Source organism: Lithobates pipiens, unplaced genomic scaffold (genome assembly GCF_037356315.1).
Source record: "Lithobates pipiens isolate NorthernLeopardFrog02 unplaced genomic scaffold, aLitPip1_a1.2 Scaffold_16, whole genome shotgun sequence".
Classification (NCBI taxonomy): Eukaryota; Metazoa; Chordata; class Amphibia; order Anura; family Ranidae; genus Lithobates; species Lithobates pipiens.
This window is the reverse complement of record NW_027507748.1, coordinates 631,123,997-631,151,582: the sequence shown is the minus strand read 5'-3', so window position 1 is coordinate 631,151,582 and position 27,586 is coordinate 631,123,997. Positions and strand designations below refer to the sequence as shown.

The following is a 27,586-nucleotide window of genomic DNA, read 5'->3' as shown; positions in this document are numbered from 1 at the left end:
TCAAATATTCTACGCTCAGGTCTGTGGCAGAGACTTTGCTTAACACCCTACCAGCTGCTAGGCCTAGTCAGAGGAGGTCTATTCTGGGGTTATAAAATCCAGCTGCAAAATGGTTGCTATTCTCTGGATTTTTCCTATAAGAGACTTTTCATTTTTTGCAGTCTAAAGTACCTGAACTTACTCCTAACCCTCTACCCTAAACTGAAAGACTCTGTTTCTGTTTAACTACTTCCCACCCGGGCAATGTACATATACGGCCGGGTGGGAGCTCTCTACTCCTGAGTGGACGTTCCTGAACGTCCTTCAGAAGTAGGGGGATCGCGCGCGCTCTTGCCCGCGCAGCGGCGCGATCCCGATGCGCTCGTGTCACCCGGACACGGCGCATCTCGGATCGGCAGGAGGACACTGTGATTGGCCCTCCTGATCACATGACGGCCGTGTCCAATCACAGCCACCATGTGATGTAAACAAACAGCTGGTTGCTAGGCAATCGGCTCTCCTCTCCTCACACGGAAGTCGTCGCTGAGGAGAGGAGAGCGGATCGCTGCAGCCGGCTGGTGATCAGTGAGTATGAGCTGTTTTTTACAGATTTTTACTCACTGATCACCAGTCTAGTGAAAACACACATCACCACACAGTGTAAACACAATGTCCCCAAAACACACATGTCCCCCACGTATGTCCCACTAAAATCACATGTCCCAATGATATATGTCCATGATCACCTGCACACATATGTACATCATCATTTGCGTACATATGTCCGTGATCACACAAACCAATTATTATACACTTAACCATATTTTTTTTACCAAAGACATGTAGCAGAATACATTTTGGCTTAAATTTATGACAAAATTCGATTTTATTGGATTTCTTTTAAAATAGAAAGAAGAAAATATAGTTTTTTTTCCAACTTTCCGCTCTTTTTTCGCTTATATCGCAAAAAATAAAAAACGGAGTCGTGAATAAATACCACCAAAATAAATCTCTATTTGTGCAAACAAAATGATACAAATTTCATTTGGGTACAGCGTAGCATGACCGCGCAATTGTCATTGAAATTGTGAGAGCGATGAAATCTGAAAATTGGACTGGGAAAGAAGGGGGCGAAAGTGTCCTGTATTGTAGTGGTTAAAATAAATAACCCAAAAGAAGATTCAGTGTCAGTTTCCACATTTCTTTGGGCCATCTACCACGGGAACCCCTAGACGGAGAAGCAGTCAAGAAAGTAACGTTAAGCCCAATAAAACCAGCAGCTCCTTCGGGGATCAGTGCTACACTTGTCTTGCAAAACGCCCCCAAACCAAGGTTTTACTGTACTCACTTCTGTGAGATACTGTATGTATATATATATATATATATATATATGTGTCATATCAATGTCCAGTAATTTGTTTATTAAAAATAAAAACAAATTTACATTGTTGACTCTCAGCCTAATACTCTACCTTGACCGGGAAAAAAAAGCTCCATGTGTAATATAGTGCACAGTTTTTCATTCAGGCGAATAGGCAACTTGTGTCGCTTTCCTTGACTAATCATTCATCTCTTGAGCCCAGGCAAGGGATGAGGTCTGCTCCTGTGATTTCAATTGCACAATTTGTTCCAGCTTAGCAACAATTCTTTTTTTATTGATTACCTTTCTATCTTTATTACAATACTGAACTTTCAAGATGTAGGAATGTATTTTTAAAAAATTCACATTTTATTCCCAGCTTCCATTATCTGTGCCCTGGGTTCCCAATAATGTCCTTGTCTCAAATAATAGGATTACCTTAACCATTGTCCACTGTATTATCATTATCTGTCAGTCCTATTTGATTATATCCACAAGACAGCTCGGTATACCACAATATTATATATTTAAAAATAATTACGTGGTGGCTAAATTTGTTGTGATCTGCTTTAACAAAGGAGATGCCAAATCTGGAAACATGTTTTTGTGTTTTTGTTCTTAAATATGGGGCATTTTTCAGCCTCTCCACTGTGAAAAGAAAAGCAACCTTTTCCTTTTATTATAGCAATTGAAGGGTCATTGGAATATAACCAGCACTGTGAAATACTTTTCTGTGTCACTGTAGCCCCAATCACTAGGTTACTTTTAAAATACCCATTTAGCAAATCCATCTCTAGTTCTTGAAACATATGAAAGCTAAAATGTTATACAAGTTAGACCAATGCAAGAGTGCATATCTTGTACCAGAGCTGAAAATCACTGTAGAAGTTGCCGCTACTGCAGCAATCTTCCAGATCCAGTGCACTGCCACCATTCACAGAACAATCCGCCAATCTGAACCCCTGATGAAGTCACATCTATAGTGATGTAACGCGCAGGGAGGGGCTGATGACGTCAAGCTGCTCGGCAGGAAGTTTGTGATCCGCCATCTTGTGAGCGTCTGGAGACCAGGACCCATAAGAGGAAAGAGGCTTATTGTCTGCAGTGCATCAGATATGTACTTTTAAATGTGGGTTTTTAATAAATACTATTCGAAAACATTTTATACTATGATACTCTATCTTCATCTGAGTTTTGGTGGAAGAAAGATGATGATGATGATGGAGATGGATTGAATTCCTGAGAGAATTGGACCTGGAGAAACAGCTGAACTTACACCTACCTGACTTAAAGGCAAAGGCATTATTTGACATAATATTATTTTGGATCAAATACTGGAGGTGAGGGTATAGACACTAATACCTAAAAGTATTGGGACGCCCGCCTTTACACGCACATGAACTTTAATGTCATCCCAGTCCTAGTCTGTAGGATTCAATATTCAGTTGGCCCACCCATTGCAGCTATAACAGCTTCAACTCTTCTGGGAAGGCTGTCCACAAGGTTTGGGAGTGTGTCTATGGGAATGTTTGACCATTCTTCCAGAAGCGCATTTGTGAGGTCAGGCACTGATGTGGACAAAAAGGCATGACTCGTAGTCTCCGCTCCAATTACACGCAAAGGTGTTCTATCGAGTTGTGCAGGCCAATCAAGTTCCTCCACCCCAAACTCGCTCATCCATGTCTTTATGGACCTTGCTTTGTGCACTGGTCCAAATCATTTGGTGAAGGGGGGTTTACGGTTTGGGGTTGTCTTTCAGGGGTTGGGCTTGGCCCCTTAGTTCCAGTGAAGGGAACTCTTAAGGCATCAGCATACCAAGACATTTTGGACAATTTCATGCTCCCAACTTTGTGAGAAAAGTTTGGGGATGGCCCCTTCCTGTTCCCAACATGACTGCAACCTGTGCACAAACTAGGTCCATAAAGACATGGATGAGCGAGTTTGGGGTGGGGGAACTTGACTGGCCTGCACAGAGTCCTCACCTCAACCTGATAGAACACCTTTGGGATGAATTAGACTGGAGACTGCAAGCCAAGCCTTCCTGTCCACATTAGTGCCTAACCTCACACATGTGCTTCTGGAAGAATGGTCAAACATTCCCACAGACACACTCCTAAACCTTGTGGACAACCTTACCAGAAGAGTTGAAGCTGTTATAGCTGCAAAGGGTGGGCCAACTCAATATTGAACCCTATGGACTAAGGCTGGGATGCCATTAAAGTTTATGCTCTTGTAAAGGCAGGCGACCCAATACTTTTAGTAATATAGTGTATATTTGTTGGTGAAAGGAAGCACTCTACAGTTGGTGGACCAATCACAAGTGAAATATATAAATTGTACATTAATTGATTATAATTAATTTAAACTACACAGACTACGCAGGAGGACTACACAGCACATGCTGATTGATTAATGACATTTGCTTATAAAGAAGGACATTATGTATGTTGTTTAAGCAAATATCTTATTGGTGGAATTTGTTATTTTGGTGTTGTTTTTGTCACGCATTTTATATGTTGAAAATGTTTAATCACATATCATAAGACAGCTCTGCACTGAAAAAAAAATGATACATTCACAGAACAACTAGTAGTGTTTTCAAATAAATATAAGGCATCTTCTGAATGGACGAGAGGAGAGGTGAGATGGTGACATCACAGTCTCCATCCTACCCAATCACAGAACACTGAAAAAATACAAGGCATTCTGTCAGTGGCAACAGTGCCAAGCAAGTGACCCTCTGCGCAGAAAGGTAGCCGCTCAGCCCTGGACCTGGAGTCACTGTAGTAGCAAAGACTACAACAGTGATTTCCAGCTCTCAGAGGGATCGCTCAGGTATGACATATGCATACTCACATTGGTCGAAGCTGGACCAATGCAAACTAGGCAATAAAAAAAATCAGACGTAACAATCAGCTCACTCTAGGATCAGACAAAAACTGATTTAACACCAAGTTTGTAAGTGTCCATAGACCAACTGCCACAGTTGTCACACTCACAATGTAGGAGATTGATCCCAGGTATATTACATTCAGAAAAATTCAGAACAGTAATACGACCTATTATTAGGAATTACACAGACGGCATGAAATATTTTATATTGGGCCTCTAAGAAAGCCAAGTTTGCTCTGCATATACTGGACATGGAAGCACCCTGGATCCAGTGTTTAATTGTAAAATGTGTTTATTATGGTGAAAGTCATCTTAAAAGGAAATAATGATTGATGGTCAAACCTAATTTTTACAAGTTTAAAAACTACCTTTTACAGATTTATGTCCCTACTCAGACCCCTGTTACCTGACCATGGTTTTTGAATTCCCTAATGACCACAAAACTCTGTATGCAACAAGGAAGGCTTTTAACAGCACATTTAAGTGAGCCACGCACTACAATCTGATTGTATGATCTTCTTTAGATTTACCCATAAGTATTTTGTTTTTTTAAATATCTAGTTAGAGGACCTATCTGAATGCATATGAACTGAATGGTTTAGTTGGTAAAATGCGTGTTTTACCACATGTTACTGCAACGCATGGTAACACACACTGGACTTCAAAAGGCCGTTTCCATCTTGCACGCAGTAATACACCATTAAAAAATGTGCAGGTGTAAAAGGGCCCATAAAACCACTACAGCAGCATAACAGCCAAGCCAATAAAATTTTTGCACACTATATCATAATTCTTTCCAGTATTTTGCTTGTAAAGTATAATATTAAAGTGATTCTAAAGGAAATTTTTGAAAAATAATAAACATGTCATACTTACCTGCTTGGAGTAAAGGTTTTGTACAGAGCAGCCCTAATCCTCCTCCCTTGGCTCCTCCCCAACTTTGAGTCCCCCCCATAGCAAGGGCTGCTTGGCCCCGCCCACCACTCTCTACTAATAGGCTGTGATTGACAGCAGCAGGAGCCAAAGGTTCCTGCTGCTGTCTTGAGCTCCAGTGAGGAGAGAGAGAGCTGAGGAGATGACGTCAGATTCAGACTGAATTTCATGAATTCCACAGTCCCAAGGCATGTATTAATTTTTAGCATTCTTTTTTTTTTGTCAGTCTGGGTTCCCAAAAAGACTGTGGAGAAAAGAACCAAGGGCTGCTCCAAAGCCATTTGTAACTATAAGCAATGAATAGGTTTGTGTAACCCTACACCCACGCAAATGTGAAAAATTACCAGGTGATGTGTAACAAAATACTAATTACTTACGACTTATAAATTTGAGAGCTGCTCATTATAAAGCTAATCATAGCTTGAAAATGTTGAATAAAATTATTTAATCGCACTCTCACTTCCACAAATACAAATAAAGTGCTCATGAAGTCCAGTGAAATTGTGTCAGAATAAACTATAATACAGTGTCCCTTTCAAAGAATTCCAAGCATATTCAACAGCACCGCAGTAATTCCACACCAATAGTGACCACTAGTGTCTTCTCTTCACCAGCATGCAAGCACACAACCCACTCACAGGAATTTTTTGACCCCTATTACAGGCAGGCAAAAACAGCACAGGGTATCTGATGATTCCACTTGCATTATCGCAGGATAAACTATTAGTGGCAGCACTCCTGCGCCTTTAACCTTCCTAGCGGTAATCCCGAGTCTGGCTTGGGTTGGGATTTCAGCACCACGAGCGGTAACCCCGAGCCAGACTCGGGACCGCATTGCAGGATGCAGGGAGGACACAGGGAGAGTTACTTACCTTGTCCCCTGGATCCAGTGATGCACTCCGTGCTGTGTGATCGAGCTGTCCTCTGCTCGATTCACACAGTGCCGAATTCTGTCGATCTCCATTCCCTGCGACGTTATGGCGCACGGGAGCGGAGAACGGCACCAAATTCAAAAAAGTAAAAACACACAAAACACACACAGTACTGTAATCTTACAGATTACAGTACTGTATTAAAAAATGACACACCCACTTTGTCCCTAGTGGTCTGTGCAATGCCCTGCATGCACTTTTATATTATAAATACTGTTTTTTCTGCCTGAAATTTGGAGATTGTCCATAGCAACCAAAACGTGTCCCTTTTTCAGTGTTTTAGGATTTGATTACATTATTGAATAATTTTTATTATTCTTTATTATATTATAAACTTTATCATACCCGGGATGTCTACTAGACTCTGGTTTGAACAGATTTAAGAGAGTTATTCCTAAGAATTACAGGACTACAATATAACATGCCAAATTTCCATGCAAAATAATTGTACCGCTTTCAGCACCTAAAACCAGAATGAATCATACCGCCAGGGAGGTTAAACACTCATGCCAGAACATGTTTAAAGGGGAAGGTAAAAGATAAGCCTCACATAGTGCAGTAAATCCAGGTTTATTTGATCCCATCCTACTTGTTTCGTCTGCACATGTCTGACGTCATCAGGGGGTCACATATCCAAACACATTGCCTCTTTTATATACACTACCGCCATAGACAGCTATCAAATTCAAGTCAATCCATCTATATCCTTTTTTTTAACAATGAATTTATGGCATTATGTTCCAAGAAAACCTAATTTAACTCCTTCCCGCTGAGCATACGCAGATGTGCTTACTTGGCTTTCAGGGGTTATACTGGGATGATGCCCGCTGCTGCAGGCATCATTCTGGTACCATTGTTTAGAGCGGGTGATTGTCTTTCCAGGGATAACAACTGATGCAGCTAAAAGCTGCTTGATTGTTATCCCAGAGGAGCGGGAGGGGAAGTCCCCCTGTCTCGCCACCTCCCGCGGCTCTTCCCGGGCCTCCCATTCCACCAGAGGGCCCGATCGAAGATCCGCCGCTTTCAGTGGCTAGTGACAGACTGGAATGAAGCCAGCTTCATTCCAGTCTCCTGGATGTAAACACGGAAGAGATGTCTCAATGTCACTTCCCGTTTACTCGGCTGCCAATGGCGCCATATTTTAAAAAATATACAGTATTCAGATACACCGTTTTTGTGATCTGAATACTTTGAAGTGCAAAGGAGGGATTGGAGGTCTTTTAGACCTCGGTCCCTCCATAAAGAGTACTTGCCACTGCCTATTACTGTCACAAGGGATGTTTTTATTGCTGTCACAAGAAATATAAGTAGTCAAATTTTTGTTAAAAAAAAAAACACAATTTAATAATCTAAAAATAAATAAAAGAAAAAAAATTCAAAGCGCCCTGTCACCGCAAGCTCATGCAGCAAAGAAAACACATACGGAAGTTGCGCCCGCATATGTAAACAGTGTTCAAATCACACATGTGAGGTATTGCCGCGATCATCAGAGTGAGAGCAATAATTCTAGCATTAGACCTCCTTTGTAACTCTAACCTGGTAACCGTAAAAAAAAATTAAATCGTCGCCTATGGAGATTTTTGTTCACTAAGGTTTTCTAACAAACCTATACTGAAATTAAATTACACACAGGTGGACTCTGTTTACTAATTAGGCGACTTCTTGGTTCCACTAGATTTTAGTTAGGGGTATCAAAGTAAAGTGGGCTGAATACAAATACACACCACACTTTCAGATATTTATTTGTAAATCATTTTAAAAACCATTGATCATTTCCTTCAACTTCAAAATGATGTGCCACTTTGTGTTGGTCTATCACATAAAATCCCAATAAAAGACATTTACGTTTTTGTTTGTAACATAACAAAATGTGGAAAATTTCAAGGGGTACGAATACTTATTTCAAGGCACTGTAATTAAGGGTCTGAATAACATTTGGCACAACAATACCCAGATAAAGGTGGAATTCACTTTAATATCTTGCTTTACAAAATGCCACTAGGAGCACTTGATTTTAATAGATATCCAGAGGGGAAATATAACAAACTGGATATATTCCATTCTCCATCCAAACCCTTTAAGAGATTGAGATCGGTTTATATTGTTATAGTTGAACAATGACAGGCAATGACATGCCAAAAATGTAATTGCATTGAAGTGATGTTTCTTTAGGCTGACAGTACCTGCATTCCTCTAGATCACATAATGATGAACTAATATGGGTTAGACAGTCAGTCATGTTATATCAATATCATGGATAAGAAGTGTCTGTATGACTAGAACCAAACTAGTTCTAACAAACTATAACCTAGGAAGAATGTATACAAGGATGTCTGTCAGGGTTCATCCTCCATGTCACCATCACAATGCGAGTTGCCAAGGGAACCGGCTCCACTGCCGAAATAATAATCAGCAGGTGGAATAAAGGACCAGGAAGTAATTGTGTTTACAGCTGACTTTACACATTTGCTTAATAGGTCCCATATGGCGACATTTAAAACTTCAATGTGCAATTGCAAAAAACGTGTTTTAAAGTGTATGGAACACACTGCAGACAATGGGATGACTGCTTATCATATAACAAGTGACTAAATGAAATGAGTGTTATTCAGATGGTAATTTTAAAACAAATCCTGCAATCAACATGGTGACAATGCTTGTATATCTGCGAAATGCCATGTTTTTGGTAGCTTGGAAAACATGTGTTAGTTCATCTTTTCAGAAAAAATGAAAAGGCAAACTAACATTGTACAACTTCCTCACCCCCCCTTCTCCTCCATCTCTGCTGTACTTACCTATGATGCTGAGCTGTCAGTGTCCATGAAGCTGGTTCAGGAACATGAAATCCGTGCAACACTCCACGCAGACCAGAGCAATTCTGATTGGGCAGCGCCTGCTCAGTGAATTGCTTTGATCTCTCCCAGAAGTGTTGCACAGAGGAGAATGGGGATTCCAAATCCACTGACCGCTGGATCAGCTGTGTGGGCACCAACGGCTCACCATCCCCAGAGGTGAGTACAGCAGGGACCAGAGGGGTGGAAGGGTGTACAGTTAGTCCACCTTTTCATTTTTTTTCTTACAAGGTGAACACTTTAACCACTTGCTGATCAGCACACAACAATGGACGTCGGCACAATGGCACGGCTGTGCAAATGGGCAAACCTGTATGTCCCATTTAAGACGCAGCATTGTGGGTGCGTGCGCACCCGCCGCATACTCCCTGAGTGTGCCCACGTGTCCTGCGGACTCAATATTTGCAAGGCACCCATGATCATGACACGAAGCGGCAGAACGGGGAGATGTAAACAAGGCATTTCCATGTTCTGTCTGGCAACATGACAGGACTCTACTGCTCCCTGTCATTGGGGGCAGTAATCTTTGTCATGTTGTAGTGAGCCCAGCCTCCCCAATAGTTATAATCACCCACTAGGACACACTTAACGCCTTGATCGCCCCCTAGTGTTTAACACCTTCCCTGCCAGTTTCATTTACACAGTAATCAGTGCATTTTTATAGCACTGATCGCTGTACAGGGAGTCCCCGAGTTACGAACCTCCGACTTGCGAACTCCTACTTACGAACAGCAGGCAGCGCCGGAGGGCATATCGTAAAACGCCATTCTGCTCATGCGAATTACGAACAAATCCGACTTATGAACAAACAGGCAGTCCCTAACCTGTTTGGAACTCGGGGACTGCCTGTATAAAGGACAATGGTCCCAAAATAGTGTCAAAAGTGTCCAATTTGTCCGCCATAATGTCGCAGTCATGATAAAAATTGTAGATCGCTGCCATTACGAATAAAAAATAATAAAAATGCCATAAATCTATATCCTATTTTGTAGATGCTATAACTTTTGCAGAAACCAATCAATATACGCTTATTGCGATTTTTTTTTACCAAAAATATGTAGAATACATATCGGCCTAAACTAAGAAATGTTTTTTTTATATATTTTATAAAAATAAAAAACCCAGAAGTGATAAAATACCACCAAAAGAAAGCTCTATTTGTGGGGGGGAAAAAAGGTTGTCAATTTTGTTTGGATGCAACATCGCACGACCGCGCAATTGTCAGTTAAAATGACGCAGTGCTGTATTGCAAAAAGTGCTGTGGTCAGGAGGGGGGTAAATTCTTCCGGGGCTGAAGTGGTTAAAGCTAGCAATTAATAGAAAAGTACAATGCCAGAAATGCAACCCAATTGCAGACCCCTGATGTCTTCCAGTATTTCTATTATTCCTTATATTGTTTTATATGCTTTAAGGGTACACACGTTATACAGAGGCCTGTTGATCTAAGGCTTCATGTACACTACAGCTCCTAAATTTGAGTTTAGGAGCGATTGGCGTTTTTTTTGCCAAAGCTCCTAAACTCAACTGCATAAAAGCCTATGAGTTGCGAACATTTACCAGTTGGTGAAGCGGTTACAATGGATTTTTGTGCAGCTTAAGCTGGTCATCAATAGCTGATTTTTTTTTTTTTTATTGAAATTTTCTCTGATGTAGCAGTTTGAAAACAGGTGCATGCAGGAAGGTGCTCTATGGGGGAGGGGGTGACATCTCTATACTATACATACTGTCAACACTACTGATAGATTATCCTACCAGGTGGTGTGGGAAAGGGATCTGTCCATAACCTTTGAGGTGGAGGACAGGAGTATGCAGATTTATATTGGTAGCCTAAATGTTACCTTGATAGAAGCAGGCTATAAAGTCCACGACAGGTGGTACTGGAGCGTTTAAAATGTATCCAGGCACCTCAGCAGCACGCTTCAGGGGTTATGGCCAGATAGGTACACCATTACACTTATGGTGGACATGCCAAAAGGATCATTGCTTTTGGATAAGGATCACTGATTTACTTTCTCAGTCACGATGGTTAATTTCACTAAAGATGCGAGTATAGTCCTATTAAATAAGCCTGTTGAAAATGTTCCACGACATACTCAGTCCTTGATCCACTTTATGTTTTTAGCTGCTAAAATCGATATAGCAACAGTGTGGAAAAGCCCCGTTATAGATATTGCCTTAGTGAAATGGAAACTTACGTGGATCATGTTGAATGAAAAAATTGTGAGGCTCCTACGAGATAAACAATCCACCTTTGATAAAATATGGTCCCCTTGGCTGGACTATTTGCAGGTCCTCATCAATAAAATCTTTATCAGGAGACCTCACGTTGCTTCCATCATTTGTTTGTAGAGAACCTCCAGCCCCGACTGCAACACATAGACAATTATATCATAGCATTACAGCAACAGAATAAAAGGTTGGGTTACTGCTGTCCTGAATAACTATTGGAAAACAATTTACTGGTAAGTCTAACTAGAATTTTCCCAAAACGTCTTTCAGGACAGCATCCGAGAGGATAATCGAGACTTACCCCAATTAGGGTTGGACAACAGCCTGTAGGACTTTCCTTCCAAAAGCCTGGTCGCCAGCAGGTCTAACCTATAATGATGGGCAAAGGTCATCAGACTCGTCAATGTAGCTGCCTTACAGATTTATTCAGGGGTGGCACAAGCTTTTTCTGCCCAATTCACCGCCAAAGCTCTTGCAGAATGAGCCAGAATATCAACTAGACTCTCCTGGCCTGTAAGAGAGTAGGTCTCTGTCCACCACTCTTAACCATCTGGCAATAGTTCCTAGGCTAGGCTCATGTCCACTCCTTCTTGCAGGAACTCCAGGATAGAAGAAACCTTAAAGAGGAAGTAAACCCTTATGGGTTTACTTCCTCTTTGATTCCCTGCAAAGGTAAAGCATAATGGACTACTATGCATTTGCTCAGTGCGTCTGCGCGGCGCTGTCTACGGCGCATGCGCCATTGACAGTGGTGCCTGTCTTTCGGCAAATATCTCCTAAACCGTGTAGGTTTAGGAGATATTTTAGACCTACAAGTAAGCCTTAATCTAGGCTTACCTGTAGGTCAAAGTGGTATGTAAGGGTTTACAACCACTTTAAGGATCTGGCGATTGCCGTGCACCAAGAGTTAAAAAATTCCAGACTTTGGAATAAATTGCTCTGGTAAGACTTTCTGCTAGATAGGAGGGTAGCAACCAACCTATCCGAAAATCCTTTTCTCCTCAAAAGCTGCTCCTCAGAAGTCAAGCTGTGAGTTTTAGCTTTGCTACGTCCTGGTGAAGCAGGGGACCTTGTATCAGCAGGTCTTGTCTCAACAGAAGGTGTCAATACGGTTCCAGTTGCATCTGTAGAAGGGATGAAAACCAAGCCCTCTTGGGCCAGAAGGGAGTGATGAGGATTACTGTCGTATACTTTTTCTGGATTTTTGTTATGACCTGAGGGATAAGCTGAAAAGGGGGAAAAGTGTAGCAGAGGTGAAATTTCCAACTGTGTGCCAGAGCATCTACCCCCAGGGATGACTCGTTTCTGCTCAAGGAGAAGAGAGACACCTGTGTATTTTCCTGAGTCTCAAAGAGATACACCATTGACTGTCCCCATTTTTTAACGATCATATGGAAGATATCTGGGTTCAATCGCCACTCTGCTTCGTATACCTGGCTTCTGCTGAGGAAGCCCTCTACCCTGTTTAGAGTCCCCTTTAGGTGGATTGTGGACAAGGATAGAGAATGGAGCTCTGCCCATCTTCGAATTCTTCCTGCTAGGCACTGAAGAGCTCTGGTGCCCCCCCCCCTTATGTTTATGTAGGCCGTCGCCATGGCGTTGTCTGACAGGATCTGCATATGCAGTCCCTGAACTTCTTCGGCAAATGTCAGTAAGGCCATTTCTATTGCCTTTAGCTCCCTCCAATTTGAGGACCTTACTGCTTCTCTTGTGGACCACGAGCCCTGAGCCCACCAACCGCTCATGTGAGCCCCCCAACCCCAGGAGCTGGCATCTGTTAATCTTACTTGGATTGGGAAGGACCATAACAGACCTGCTGAATACCTTGTCTGGTTCTTTCACCACCAAAGACTCCTTTTCACCGTGGTGGGGACCTTCATTAGTGAATTCAGTGAATCTTGCTGGTGATCCCAACTTTGCGGAGGTCTGAAGTGGAGCCTTGCCCACTGAAGTGACAGTACAGAAGAGGTCAGGATTTCCAATGCTGGCATAATCTTTCTGATAGACAGGAGCTGACTGGACTGCAACGACGACACCACGTCCACAGACTTTTTCTGTTTTTCTTCTGGAAGAAAAATCTTTTGCTCCACTGAATTGATACAAAAAATGCAAGAATAACATGTCCTGCAAGGGAAACAGATTCGATGTTTGGAAGTTTAAAATCTATCCTGTGGATTCTAGGTGAGCATGAGCTCTGACCAAGTTCTTCTGAAGCACTTCTCTGGTTTTTCCACTGAGATTCCTTCTAGACGCAAAGGTGCCAACGCTTCGGCCATTAGCTTGGTGAGCACTTTTGGGGACAATGACAGGCCAAATGGGAGTGCTCTGAACTGCAGGTGTACCACCTTTTTCCCTACTTTCAATGCCAACCTCAGATATTTCTGGGACCTGGTGGCAATGGGTATGTGGAGGTAGGCATCCTGTAAATCTATTGATGCCATGTAGGTTAACCACTTCAGCCCCCGGAAGGATTTACCCCCTTCCTGATCAGAGCAATGCAATTCTGCACTGCGTTGCTTTAACTGACAATTGCGCAGTCGTGCGACGTGGCTCCCAAACAAAACTGACGTCCTTTTTTTCCCCACAAATAGGGCTTTCTTTTGGTGGTATTTGATCACCTCTGCGTTTTTCATTTTTTGCGCTATAAACAAAAAAAAAACACATTTTTTACTTTTTGCTATAATAAATATCCCCCAAAAATATATAAAAAAAACATTTTTCCCTCAGTTTAGGCCGATATGTATTCTTCTACACATTTTTGGTCAAAAAAACAAAAAAATCGCAATAAGCCTTTATTGATTGGTTTGCACAAAAGTTATAGCGTATACAAAAATAGGGGATCGTTTTATGGCATTTTTATTGATAATTTTTTTTTTCACTAGTAAAATCAGCCATTTTTATCGTGACTGCGACATTACTGCGCCATTATGGCGGACACTTTTGGGACCATTCACATTTATACAGCGATTAAATATGCATTGATTGCTGGGTAAATGTGACTGGCAGTGAAGGGGTTAACCAGCATCACTGATCACTGCTCCCGATTACAGGCGGAACGGGGAGATGCTTGTTTACATTAGCATCTCCCCGTTCTTCCTTACCGTGAGATGATTGCGGGTATCCCGCGGACATAGAGTCCGCGGGACCCGTGATCACGGAGCTCCTGGCGCGCACAACCCGCCTCTTAATGGGCAACGTACAGGTACGTTAATCTGCCTGTACTTGCCCTTCTGCCACAGTGTATCTGCGCGAGGCAGTCGGGAATCAGTTAATCCAGTGTTCTAAATTCCTAGCAACGCATGTCGTTGCCATTGCTGGCTTCAGATTGTTCATCACGGGTTGACAGGCTCTTTTAAGAAGCATGTCCATTCTCTTTATCTATGGGCTCCTTTAGTGTGCCCATATCTTCAAAGGTGAGGTCTGTTGATTTTGAGACCTGCGAGAAAGCGGAATCATGTTTTGAATCCTTGTTCCAGATGGAGTCAGGATTCTTCATGTACACTGCCCAGGACGTGGCCGAGGACTCTCCTCGGCCACCAGAACAATGGCAGCTGCTCTGTCTTGCACCGACGCCGTCCCGCGATGCAGGGGACCACAGCAAACCGCCCATCCTGCAAGAAAAAAGGGCAGCAGTCTCAGGTAGTACAGGCTCTCCTAGAGCACGGAAGGGGGAGAGCGGGCCAACAAGACCATCCAGCAAGAGGCAAGTGGAAGGATCACTCTGCTAGCAAAAAAACTGACAGGTGAGAACCTTTCGTCTCCCAGGAAAGTCCTGAGAGATCATGGCTCCCACCAGGTGTTCCTCCATCTGGAGGAAACACAAAAAACTGATGGAAGCAACGTGGTGGCCTCCTGATAATGATTGGATTGATGAGGGGTTTCCTGTTGGAGGAGCCATGATCTCTCGGGTGCTGTCCTAAAAGAAGATTTGGGAAAATGAGAGTTTTCAAACTAACATTCATTTGAAAATTTACCAGTATGGTCAGCTTCAGCTATCATTTAGTGTCAGTGTGTGCCATATGGTTTTGTATATTGAGGTGACATTCACATTTGTGCAACGTTTTAGAGAACTGCAACAGCTGAAGATTTTTAATAACATTTATGTACAAAATATATGTATATACATTATACAGTGGTGTGAAAAAGTGTTTGCCCCCTTCCTCATTTCCTGTTCCTTTGCATGTTTGTCACACTTAAGTGTTTCGGAACATCAAACCAATTTAAACAATAGTCAAGGACAACACAAGTAAACACAAAATGCAATTTGTAAATGAAGGTTTTTATTATTAAAGGTGAAAAAAAATCCAAACCATCATGGCCCTGTGTGAAAAAGTGATTGCCCCCCTTGTTAAAACATACTTTAACTGTGGTTGTCCACACCTGAGTTCAATTTCTCTAGCCACACCCAGGCCTGATTATTGCCACACCTGTTCACAATCAAGGCATCACTTAAATAGGAGCTGCTTGACACAGTAAGGTCCACCAGAAGATCCTTAAAAGCTACACATCATGCCGAGACCCAAAGAAATTCAGGAACAATTGAGAAAGAAAGTAATTGAGATCTATCAGTCTGGAAAGGGTTATAAAGCCATTTCCAAAGCTTTGGGAATCCAGCGAACCACAGTGAGAGCCATTATCCACAAATGGCGAAGACATGGAACAGTGGTGAACCTTCCCAGGAGTGGCCGGCCGCCCAAAATTACCCCAAGAGCGCAGCGACGACTCATCCAAGAGGTCACAAAAGACCCCACAACAACGTCCAAGGAACTGCAGGCCTCACTTGCCTCAGTTAAGGTCAGCGTTCATGCCTCCACCATCAGGAAAAGACTGGGCAAAAATGGCCTGCATGGCAGAGTTCCAAGGAGAAAACCACTGCTGAGAAAAAAGAACATCAAAGCTCGTCTCAATTTCTCCACAACACATCTTGATGATCCCCAAGACTTTTGGGACAACATTCTGTGGACCGATGAGAGAAAAGTGGAACTCTTTGGAAGGTGTGTGTCCAAGTATATCTGGTGTAGAAGGAACACTGCATTTCATAAAAAGAACATTATACCAACAGTAAAATATGGTGGTGGTAGTGTGATGGTCTGGGGCTGTTTTGCTGCTTCAGGACCTGGAAGACTTGCCGTGATAAAAGGAACTATGAATTCTGCTGTCTACCAAGAGATCCTGAAGGAGAATGTCCGACCATCTGTTCGTGTACTCAAGCTGAAACGAACTTGGGTTCTGCAGCAGGACAATGATCCTAAACACACCAGCAAGTCCACCACCGAATGGCTGAAGAAAAACAAAATGAAGACTTTGGAGTGGCCTAGCCAAAGTCCTGACCTGAATCCTATTGAGATGTTGTGGTATGACCTTAAAAAGCCCGTTCATGCTCGAAAACCCTCTAATGTAACTGAATTAGGACAATTCTGCAAAGATGAGTGGGCCAAAATTCCTCCAGGACGCTGTAAAAGCCTCATTGCACGTTATCGCAAACGCTTGGTTGCAGTTGTTGCTGCTAAGGGTAGCCCAACCAGTTATTAGGTTTAGGGGGCAATCACTTTTTCACACAGGGCCATGATGGTTTGGATTTTTTTTCACCTTTAATAATAAACACCTTCATTTACAAATTGCATTTTGTGTTTACTTGTGTTGTCCTTGACTATTGTTTAAATTGGTTTGATGTTCCGAAACACTTAAGTGTGACAAACATGCAAAGGAACAGGAAATGAGGAAGGGGGCACTTTTTCACACCACTGTATTAAAGTGAAATATTCCTTTAATGAGTGTACCTGAAGTACCACAAGGTGCTTGCCATTGGATCACCAATGGTCTTCTTACCAAAGAAGAGTTAAATCGACGCAGTGCTGTATCACAAAAAGTGCTCTGGTCAGGAACAGAATAGTTAAATGTTAAAAGCCTTCTTTTACTGGAAGATTTTTTTTTTCTATTTGATTTCAGTTGCATGAGTAACTTGAAAAGAAAAAACACCTACTAATCCTTCTCCACATTAATGAGTATTGGTTCGGAAAAAATACTGCAGAAGTAATAATATTCAGTTATGAAGATGTTCAATCATATTAGCACGTTAGAAGCAAATACATCAAAGGTTGTTTACTTTGAAACACACACATATATATATATATATATATATATATATATATATATTGGTGTGCTTTATACAAGTAATGAAATATATTGTAAGTATTACAGAGGAAAGCTGGTCTAATGGAAAAAAAAAAAAAAAAAAAAAAGAGTTATCAAAGAACTCTTGAAATCATAAAATAAATCCAGATAACACCATTTCCTAATTTTACTTTCAGAGAGAAGAAATCTAATTTTAAGCCCTGTACCTAACACAGTACAACTTTTACAAGACAAATCAGAGGAAGGTTCAGTTGCATCCTCGAACCATCATTTATATTGGGGTGTAGACATGCAGGTATGTTCTACTGGATTAAAGATGTGACTTTCAACGGGTCCTTTTTTTAGCAAATTCTGAATGTGTGCGATTTTGCATGCATGAAACTTTCTAAAGCGACTGTCATGAGCATAAAAAAAGAGATGAAAAGATAAGTTCACCTTTCTCAACCTGTTACACCCATAATTAGGACACAGCGGGAGCTAATCAATGGGTGCAGCGGGCCCCATGTCCACCAGGACCCAACGATCATTCTCGACAGAGGCAGAATGCTGGTCTGCCTATGTAAATAAGGCAGATCACTATAAGGCAATACTGCTATAAGTCACTGATCGCATCCGTTACTAGTAAAAAAATGTTTTAAATATATCCCATAGTTTGTAGACGCTATAACTTTTGCGCAAACCAATAAATATACGTTTATTGTGATTTTTTTTTTTTTTTTACCAAAAACATGTAGCAGAATACATATTGGCCTAAATTGATGAAGAAATTTGATTTTTTAAAAACATTTTATTGGATATGTTTTATAGCAGAAAGTAAAAAGAAATATTGTTTTTTGTCTTTTCAAAATTGTTGTCCTTTCTTGTTTATAGTGTAAAAAATAAAAACGGCAAAGGTGATCAAATACCATAAAAAGAAAGCTCTATTTGTAGGAAAAAAAGGACATCAATTTTATATGTGTACAGGGTCGCACGGCCGCGCAATTGTCAGTAAAATGAACACAGCCCCGTATCGTAAAAATGGCCTGGACATTATGGAGCAGTTATTCTCAACTCGGGTTCCTCCAGAGGTTGCTAGGGGTTCCTTCAGCATTGGGCCATTTCTGCCTCTCGGATAAGTTCCCACCGACACCATTGATCTTTTCAGCTATCTGTAAGGGGGTAATTCTTCCCAATGATCACAAGTGCAAGGACCATTCTTCCTACTGACCATCACACTAATGCATCATGAGTTGTAGATTTCTAATTTTTAGCAGGGGTTCCTGAGACTGGAGAACAATTTCAAGGGTTCCTCTGTGTTGAAAAGGTTGAGGAAGGCTGTTATGGAGGTTAAACCTTCTGGAGCTGAAGCGGTTAAACGTGAGGTGCCCGATAAAAGAATGAAGGATGGTAAGTGAAATATACATTCTCTTCAAGAACTACAGTTGACACTTCTTTGTGCAATAGTAACATATGTATTTTAAATGGCAATAGGGTATTGTATACAGGGTATGAGTGTTTATATTTTTGTTTTGATTATTTTTTTTCTTATCCTACGCTAACAAATTCAGGACTAAACAACTAGTTATTTCCCACCATTTTATTTTTCTACAAAAAAAAAAAAAAACTGAACAGCAAAAACTGGAAAAGTAGCTTCTAAATTATGTATGTGAACCAATCACATTAAAAAGTTGTGTAAGAAAACGGTGTAAGGCAGAATACACTCACATCCTATTAATGGCAGATACACCAAAGATTATAAAGGAAAATCCATGAAATATTGACGGTTGAGGAGCAAATTTTCGTAATCTTGCTTTCAACACCATTTTCTGACACAATTTTTATAAATATATAGTTCCTTACAAATACAGAAATCATTTAATCTCTGGGTCCTTTCATTTAGTGAGCAGCAGAAAACTGGAGTGATCTCAACTTATCAATGCGGAAAGTCAGATCATTAAAACTGTGCCACCAGCGCAGTTTTATTAGGTTAAATATAAAAAAAAAAAAAAAAAAAAAAGGAAAAAAGAAACATAAGTAAATGTAACCCAATTTCACAAGATAAGAAGTTAGATTCCTCTTCGACTGTATTAGAAGTTCCTGTACACAGCCAGTGTTACAATTTGACATACACTGTACGTTCTTTTATACATATTAACGTTGACAGACTATAGAGGCGCCAGAGCTATATGGTTTTAAAGACATCTGAAGCCATAATTAAATCTTCCAAATCTTTAATCTTCAAAGTCACTTTGATTTTAAAGGAGAACAGGGCCTGACTGAATTAAATCTTAAATTAAAATTCAGAGTCTGATCTTTTTTAAGGCCCTCAATAAGTATGTTCTTTCCATGTTCCAGAAAGCAAGACGTCCAGAAGGTATTAAGAGCTGCCCACTCGGTCTCTGGGAATGAGTCGGAGTTCAGAGCCGTGTTTGAGGAAAACATTTCCTGGAAAAAAAAAAAAAAAAAAATTACACAATGTAGGTCAAAACGGCATATTCTAGATTCAACAAGGATTCTGTGTGAAATTAAAGTGCATATTCGGTTAAATGTTTACCATTTAGTTTTGGATATTGGAGAAGGATGTGAATTCCAGTCAGGGCTCCATTAGCGATTTCTCCTTACCAGCTTTCAATGGGAAAAGTGGTAACCTGTAAAGGCCATTGCACGGGTATTCGCAATTTTAAAGTATGACATGTCTGGTATCTATTTACTGAGCCTAACATCAGCTAATAATTTTTTTTTTTTTTTTAAAGTGTATTTTTTCTCAAAAAATTGCGTTTGAAAAACTGCTGTGCAAACATCGTGTAACATAAAAAAAAATTGCAATGCACACCATTTATTCTCTAGGGCCTGTGCTTTAAAAGAAAATAAATTATATATATATATATATATATATATATATATATATATATATATATATAAATGTTTGAGGGTTCTAAGACATTTTCTAGCAAAAATCACTGATTGTTACATGTAAACAGAAAGTGCCAGAAAAGGCCTGGAGCTTAAGTGGTTAACTTAAAAAGGCAGACAGTTTTTTTAAGCTTCCTGGGAGTTATACAACAATATATTGATTTGTTGACAATATTCATTTAAAGGGTCAGTCCCATCCAAAACTAAAATTCTGTTTATTGTTTTATGTCACATCCCCAGTAAATGGTCACAATGAATGAAGACATTTTTGTGGGATTTTTTAGGTGCAATCCAAAAACACATACATAAGTGCATAAAACAAAATCATTTTTTAAAGCCTTTAATAAGAACAATTCAACATGTTAAAATCAACCTAAATCATAGACATATTTGATGATTTCTACAATTTGATGCTTTGAGTTATGCCACAAAGTAAATTGCTAGATGTAGATATCTCAACAAGTTTCCTGCACTCAACAAGCCCCAGGAGCTATATGCAAGCCACAGGGAGAGCACATAAAGCTAATTCAAATTTCCCCTTAAAATAAGATGTGCCAAGTATATGGAAACTTCACAAAGGGAAGGCAACAGCAACATTACTTAAAATGTTACTAAACCCAGGACCCTGCATTCACTTTATCTAGTCCCTCACAATACACAGAACACGGAAATGCAATTATTTTAGTAAATATAAACTGCTAAATACCTTCACTCATCAGTGCTATATAGCAGTCTTGTGATTTCTATCAGTTCCTGGTGAAGCTTGTAGGAAGAGTTTTCATACTGCACTGAGCTGTCCTATGAGGCTGCAGGGCTCCCGACCCTCTGTCTGGACAGTGCCGATTGGCCCTGTGCTGATCACATGCACTCAACCACACAAAAGAAAAAAAAATCTCTCTAGAAATACACACCAAACTGAGCATGTGCAGCCTGACTCCAAAGGGTCTGTCTTATCTGGACTTGTCCAGGGGACAATGCATGAGGAGGATCTGTACATACAAGATCAAAAAGCTTTTTTTAACACAATGTGGAGGATTAACTCCTTAGGTTCCACAGTAAGTATAACAAGCATGCTTTACTGCACATACAGACTAATTTTACGGTTGTGGGTTTAGTAACACTTTAAGATGGGCCACAAACAGGAAAGCCACAATTAAGACCTTGCATGCTTTCAATGATATCCGCCAGAATTGGAAAGCTCAGAGTGGCATAAATTTAACTTTAATACATTTCCAGCTGATTCAAAGATTTAGTGGAGATTTCCCAATAATATTATATATATATATATATATATATATACACACACACACATATACACACACACACACACACACACAAATAAAAACTTTTGTGGCCATTTTATATCTCTCTAAAAATAGCGCCACTCCTGTCACGGGACGTTAAAGTCCTACAAGAAGTATCTTTGGGGCGGTTTAGGAGCATACACTGCTCATGAAATGCCCTTGCTCACTGAAATGAATGGGCATTGCTGCAGCGCTGCTACACGGGCGCTATTAACCCCTTCTTCAGCAGCTAGTGGGTGGTTAAAAGTGCCCTGCTAGAGGCCGAAAAGAGCCGCTAAAACGTCAGTAAAGCGCCGGTATAACTACCGGCACTTTACCGCTGACGCCCTCACCGCCTCACCACCTCAGTGCAGCTGCAGGCCTCATTCAGATATTCTTTTCTGCCGGCGATTTCCTGCAATGTATAAACAATCATAGCGGCTGTTCAGCCACTTGATTGTTTTTACAGGCGGCGGGAGGGGACGTCCCACCCCTCCTGGCACCTTCCAGTGCTTCTACTGGCTCGCCCGTGCGATTGGTGAGCTATAGAATTGGCCAGCGGCAGCATTTACCATAGAGAATACCGTGGACCAGAAGGTCCCTGGCAATCTCTATGACCTTCGAAGGCCAGGCGCTAGGTTATGATATTGCAAACCTTTACAATCACTTTAAATACGATTACTAGCTATACCATGACTTGTATTAATGGGAATCTTCAGATAAATGGCCCCAAATATGAAAAAAAAAAAAAAAAAAAAAAAAAGCATTTGTAATTGCATTGTTTATGCAGTAACTGTACAGCAGTCACCACACAACAACCTAACAAAACGCATGAGTGCCACATTCATTAATACAAATTATATATATATATATATATATATATATATATATATATATATATAAAAACTGCGCTGGATGCAAACCTAATAACTCTAGCAGCAACTCAAAGTGAAAAACACCTAAAAAGATAAATAAAATAAGCTGCACTCTTAAAGTGACATATTAACCAAATATAGACACAGTCCTCCAGTGAACACTGAAACCTTGAAGGTTACCCCAATGGAACATGGACAAACAGTGAAGGTTTAATGGAAATCTTGCGACTTTAAGAAACAAACCACCACATAAAGCGCACGCTTATCAGCTGCACAAGTTTAGACACCTGTGGCTAATACCCAGCCATGGCCTTTTCCTCCAATGACTTTAGGTGTCTGGTCAAGCCATATGACGCAGTAAGCCATTCAAGCTGGAAGGTGATTAGAGGCATGACTTGCAGGTGTACACACAATGTAAGAGGCGTTGTCAGCTCAGAAAAAAAAAGCAAGGAAAATTGCCATAGCTAAAACCATAGTTGTTTATTAATTTTAAAAAAAGCAGTATCGCTTATAGAGCGTATACAGAATTTCAATAAAAAAATTAGGCCGTCCAGTTACAATACAACCGCCCGAACAATGGGGACATGAACGACTAGGTAACGTCAGCACGTTGCTCCTTCAGGCACGTTTTTTCACTAGTCTGGCGTCATCCTGGGGCATGGGCAGCATACTGATGGACCGCTTCATATAATGGACACATAGAACAAGCCTCGGTCTGAATCTCAGGTGGCTGATGCTGCAAATTCCATTTTGATTATGGGCAAAACCATGAGGTACTAGAAAGTGGTGGGACAAATAGCGAGCGCAACAAGTCAAAACACTCACCATTGGACTAACACACCTACCAAAAATAATTCACTCAAATCTGTGAGTCATGACACCTCACATTGAAGGTGTTATATCCCGAGCGGACAGTATACCCCATATGGACAAATCGGCCAATATCATCAAAATCTATCAAAAATCTCCACAATGAGTATTCAAACTAATAAAAAATATATACTTAAAAATGTAATGTACTATATGAAAAAAAAATAAAAAGAGGAGGAACAAAATTGGTCCTATCCAGTAACAACTCACCATAAGGGGATATCACACCCTTATCAGAGAAATATGCATAATGGTAATGAAACTGAAATGTCCCATCTATTAAAAAGGAAAAACCCATGTATAGACCTATACTAACATATTAATGAGCATATCACAGTTCAACCTCAATGGTAGTATCCATACAGGCCACTGAGATCAACCACAGAAAAAAGAAAAAAAATAGAGAAATATATATTGCCAAGATTCAGACCTAGTTTGAACTGTAAGCAACTATACCAAAAAAACAGTAAAATATCCAGAATTCTATGTACATGGCCATGGTATACAAATAGAGGAATGTTAATCAAGAGTTAGCTATAAAACGTTAACATCCACATCTATGTTTAAACTGTAGGGGACATAGGTCTTTAATTTATGGACCCAGGACATCTCAAGTTTAGAGATACTCCTAATTAGGGAGATACCCCTCCAATGGGGACTGAATTTATCTATCCCAAGAAATATAGTCTTGGGGGATTCCTATTGTGGCAAGTTAGAGGGGGCGTTTCGTCCTGACCACATACTGCAGTGCCCTTGTGGGCTGCAGTAAGTAGACTACCCCCTCAGTAGAACACGTGATAAAGGGCTCTATCTTAGGTTACTTGGACGTACAGCCAGAAAGAAAACTTCCCGCTTGTACCAAAAATTCCTCAGCTTCTGTACAATTGCGCTTCAGTTTCATATACTGGCTCTTAGGTACTGGCCTGAGTCAGTACCTAAGAGCCTCCAGACTTCACATAAACCTCTCCCCCAGCACAGCAGACCCCCTTCCATTCAAGTGCTAAAGACGGTTTTCCCTTGAATGGAAGGGGGTCTGCTGTGCTGGGGGAGAGGTTTATGGGAAGGCTGGAGGAGTATTTAAACTAGGATTGAGGGGGAGGGTGAACCAGAATTACATCAGGCAGACAGGTCAGTTAGGGGTCAGAAATTAATGGAGGGTGGAATGGGGATAGTTGGGGGGAGGGTTATGGCAGGTGACAAGAAATTTCCCATGTTGCAAACAGCCATTGGAAACTATAGTGCCATTTGTACTACTAAAAATGATATGAAAAACACCAGAGCAAAATGTAATAATGCATTAAAGTGTTTATACATCAATGCCAGAAGTCTGCCAAGCAAAATAGGTGAGTTGGAAGCTCTGGTGCATGAGGAGAGCTATGATGTAATAGGTATTGCTGAAACTTGGCTTCAATCCTCACATGACTGGGCTATTAATATCCCTGGCTATGCACTCTTTTGGAGAGACAGGGTAAAAAGGAAAGGGGGCGGGGTCTGTCTCGCTTTGAGATCACTTCTCACAAAGTGTGAAAGAGGACCTGGTTGATGGAGAGTGTGATGTGTCTGAAGCATTATGGGTGGAACTGCATATAGATGGGCGTAGTTCAAAGTTAATAATTGGAGTTTGTTATAGACCACCCAATGTTAATGAGGAGGTGGAGACTCAGCTCCTTGCACAGATGGAAAGGGCTGCGAGGGCTGGAACAGTGATAATAATGGGGGATTTTAACTACCCAGAAATTGACTGGAGTAATGGCACTGCCAGGACAGTGAAAGGGCAAAAAATTATAAACCTATTACAGAACAATTTTATGGTCTAGTTTATTGAGTCCCCAACTAGGAATGAAGCTCTGTTGGACCTGGTAATCTCAAACCATGCAGAGCTTATTACTAATAAATAAAGGAACACCTGGGTAGCAGTGATCATAACATGATTTCATTTGATGTTAGCGCTAAACAAGAAATACATACAGGTAAGATAAAAACACTTAACTTCGAGAGAGCAAAAAGCTAAAAACAAAACCTATGTGGCTCACGGCCAAAGTTAAAAAAGCTATACACAATAAAAGAAGAGCTTTTAAAAAATACAAAAATTAAGGAACACTAGTGTAATTTAAATGTTACAAAGAATTTAACAAAATATGTAAAAAGGAAATCAAGGATGCAAAAATTCAAAACGAACAACAGATTGCAAAAGATAGCAGGACAACCCCCCAAAAATTCTTCAAATATATTAATAGTAAAAAGGTCTGAGCATGTAGGTCCTTTACAAAATAATCTAGAGTGGGTGACTGGGGACAAAGAGAAGGTTAATTTATTAAATACTTTCTTCAGCTCTGTGTATACAAAAGAGCAAGGGGGGAGCTCATGTCCATAATGGGGGTGGTATTGACACAGCCCCGAATGATCCACAATGGCTCAAAAGTGATATGGTCCAGAAATATTTAGACAGAATAAAAGGTGGATAAAGCACCTGGACCTGATGGCATTCACCCATGGATCCTAAAAGAATTGAGCTCTGTAATTTCAGAGCCACTGTATCTAATTTTTAGGGACTCCTTAATGACGGGAATAGTACCACTGGATTGGCGCAGGACGAACATGGTGCCTATATTTAAAAAGGGACCAAAGTCTTCACCAAGTAACTATAGACCTGTTAGTTTAACTTCTATAGTTGGGAAGATACTGAAGTGTTTAATGAAAGACCACATAGACAAGTTCTTGCTGGAAAAAAAACATTTTAAGCAATGGACAGCATGGATTCATGAAAGACAGAAGTTGTCAAACAAACCTGATTTCTTTTTATGAAGAGGTAAGTAAAACCTTGGACAGAGGGGTGGCTGTGGACATGGTATACTTGGATTTTGCAAAAGCATTCGACACAGTTCCCCAAACGCGGCTCAGGTAAATTCTACAGGCCTGGAAATATCAGTTTGTAAATGGATAGAAAACTGGCTAAAAGACAGAATTCAGAGAGTATTGGTTAATGATTTGTACTCTGAATGGTCTAAGGTCATCAGTGGTGTACCCCAAGGTTCAGTGCTGGGACCGTTACTTTCTGTCTTTTGCAGATGACACCAAGCTATGCAGTGGAATAACATCCTTACAGGATGTCTCCAATTTACAAGCCGATCTCATTGGGCGACTATGTGGCAGATGAGTTTTAATGTTGAAAAATGTAAAGTTATGCACTTTGGGGCTAAGAATATGCATGCATCATACATGCTGGGGGGGGGGGGGGGGGGTATAACTGGGGGGAATCCGTGGTGAAGGATCTGGGGGTTTTGGTAGATCATAAGCTCAATAACAGCGTGCAATGCCAAGCTGCCGTTTCCAAAGTGAGCAAAGTCCTTTCTTGTATGAAGAGAGGTATGGACTCCGAAAGATAATTTTGCCCCTGTTCAAATCATTAGTAAGACCTCACCTGGAATATGCAGTTCAGTTTTGGGCACCAGTTCTCAAAAAAAGATAATCGGGGAACTGGAGAAAGTGCAGAGAAGGGCAACTAAACTGATAAGAGGCGTGGAGGAGCTCAGCTATGAGGAAAAATTAGAGGAACTGAATTTATTCCCTCTTGAGAAGAGGAGATTAAGGGGGATATGATCAATATGTACAAATATATAAGGGGTCCATATATTGAACTTGGTGTTGAGTTATTCTCTTTACGGTCAACCCAGAGGACACGGGGCACTATTTACGTCTAGAGGAAAAGAGATTTCATCTTCAAATATGGAAAGGTTTCTTCACAGTAAGAGCTGTGAAGATGTGGAATAGACTCCTGCCAGAGGTGGTTCTGGCCAGCTCAGTAGATTGCTTTAAGAAAGGCCTGGATACTTTCCTGAATGTACATAATATAACTGGATACTAACATTTATAGGTAAATATTATCCAGGGAAAATCCGATTGCCTCTTGGGGGATCAGGAAGGAATTTTTTTCCCCTGCTGTAGCAAATTGGAGCACTCTGCTGGGTTTTTTTTTTGCCTTCCTCTGGATCAACTGTGGGTATAAAATCGGGTATATTGGATTGTACAATTTTTTTTTATTTTATTTATTGTTTTTAAGGTTGAACTGGATGGATTTGTGCCTTTTTTCAACCTAACTCTTTAAGAGGCATGGTGGCAACTGTCCACCGGAATGTAAGAATTTCTGTCAGTTGATTTGAAAAATGTACAGGTGATAAACGAGTCATCCCTAACAGAAATTTTGAGATCTAAAAAATTAATCTCCCTACAGTTTGCCTCAAATTAGAGGTGTATCCCCCTATTGTTTAGGTTGAGTGATTCCATTCCAATGTGTTAGTATAGATCTATACATGGGTTTTCCCTTTTAATACATGGGACATTTCAGTTTCATTAC

General features: G+C 40.7%; 1 protein-coding gene across 1 annotated transcript in view; it reads right to left on the bottom strand.

Moving 5' to 3' along the window:
- Positions 1-19,357: 19,357 nt before the first annotated feature.
- Positions 19,358-27,586, bottom strand: part of UFM1 (ubiquitin fold modifier 1) — a 51,326-nt gene continuing 43,097 nt past the window's right edge. The window contains exon 6 of the mRNA XM_077484181.1: positions 19,358-19,736. Within this exon, the coding sequence (XP_077340307.1) occupies positions 19,669-19,736 (68 nt within the window). The 3' untranslated portion in view covers positions 19,358-19,668. The remainder of the gene's footprint in view (positions 19,737-27,586) is intronic.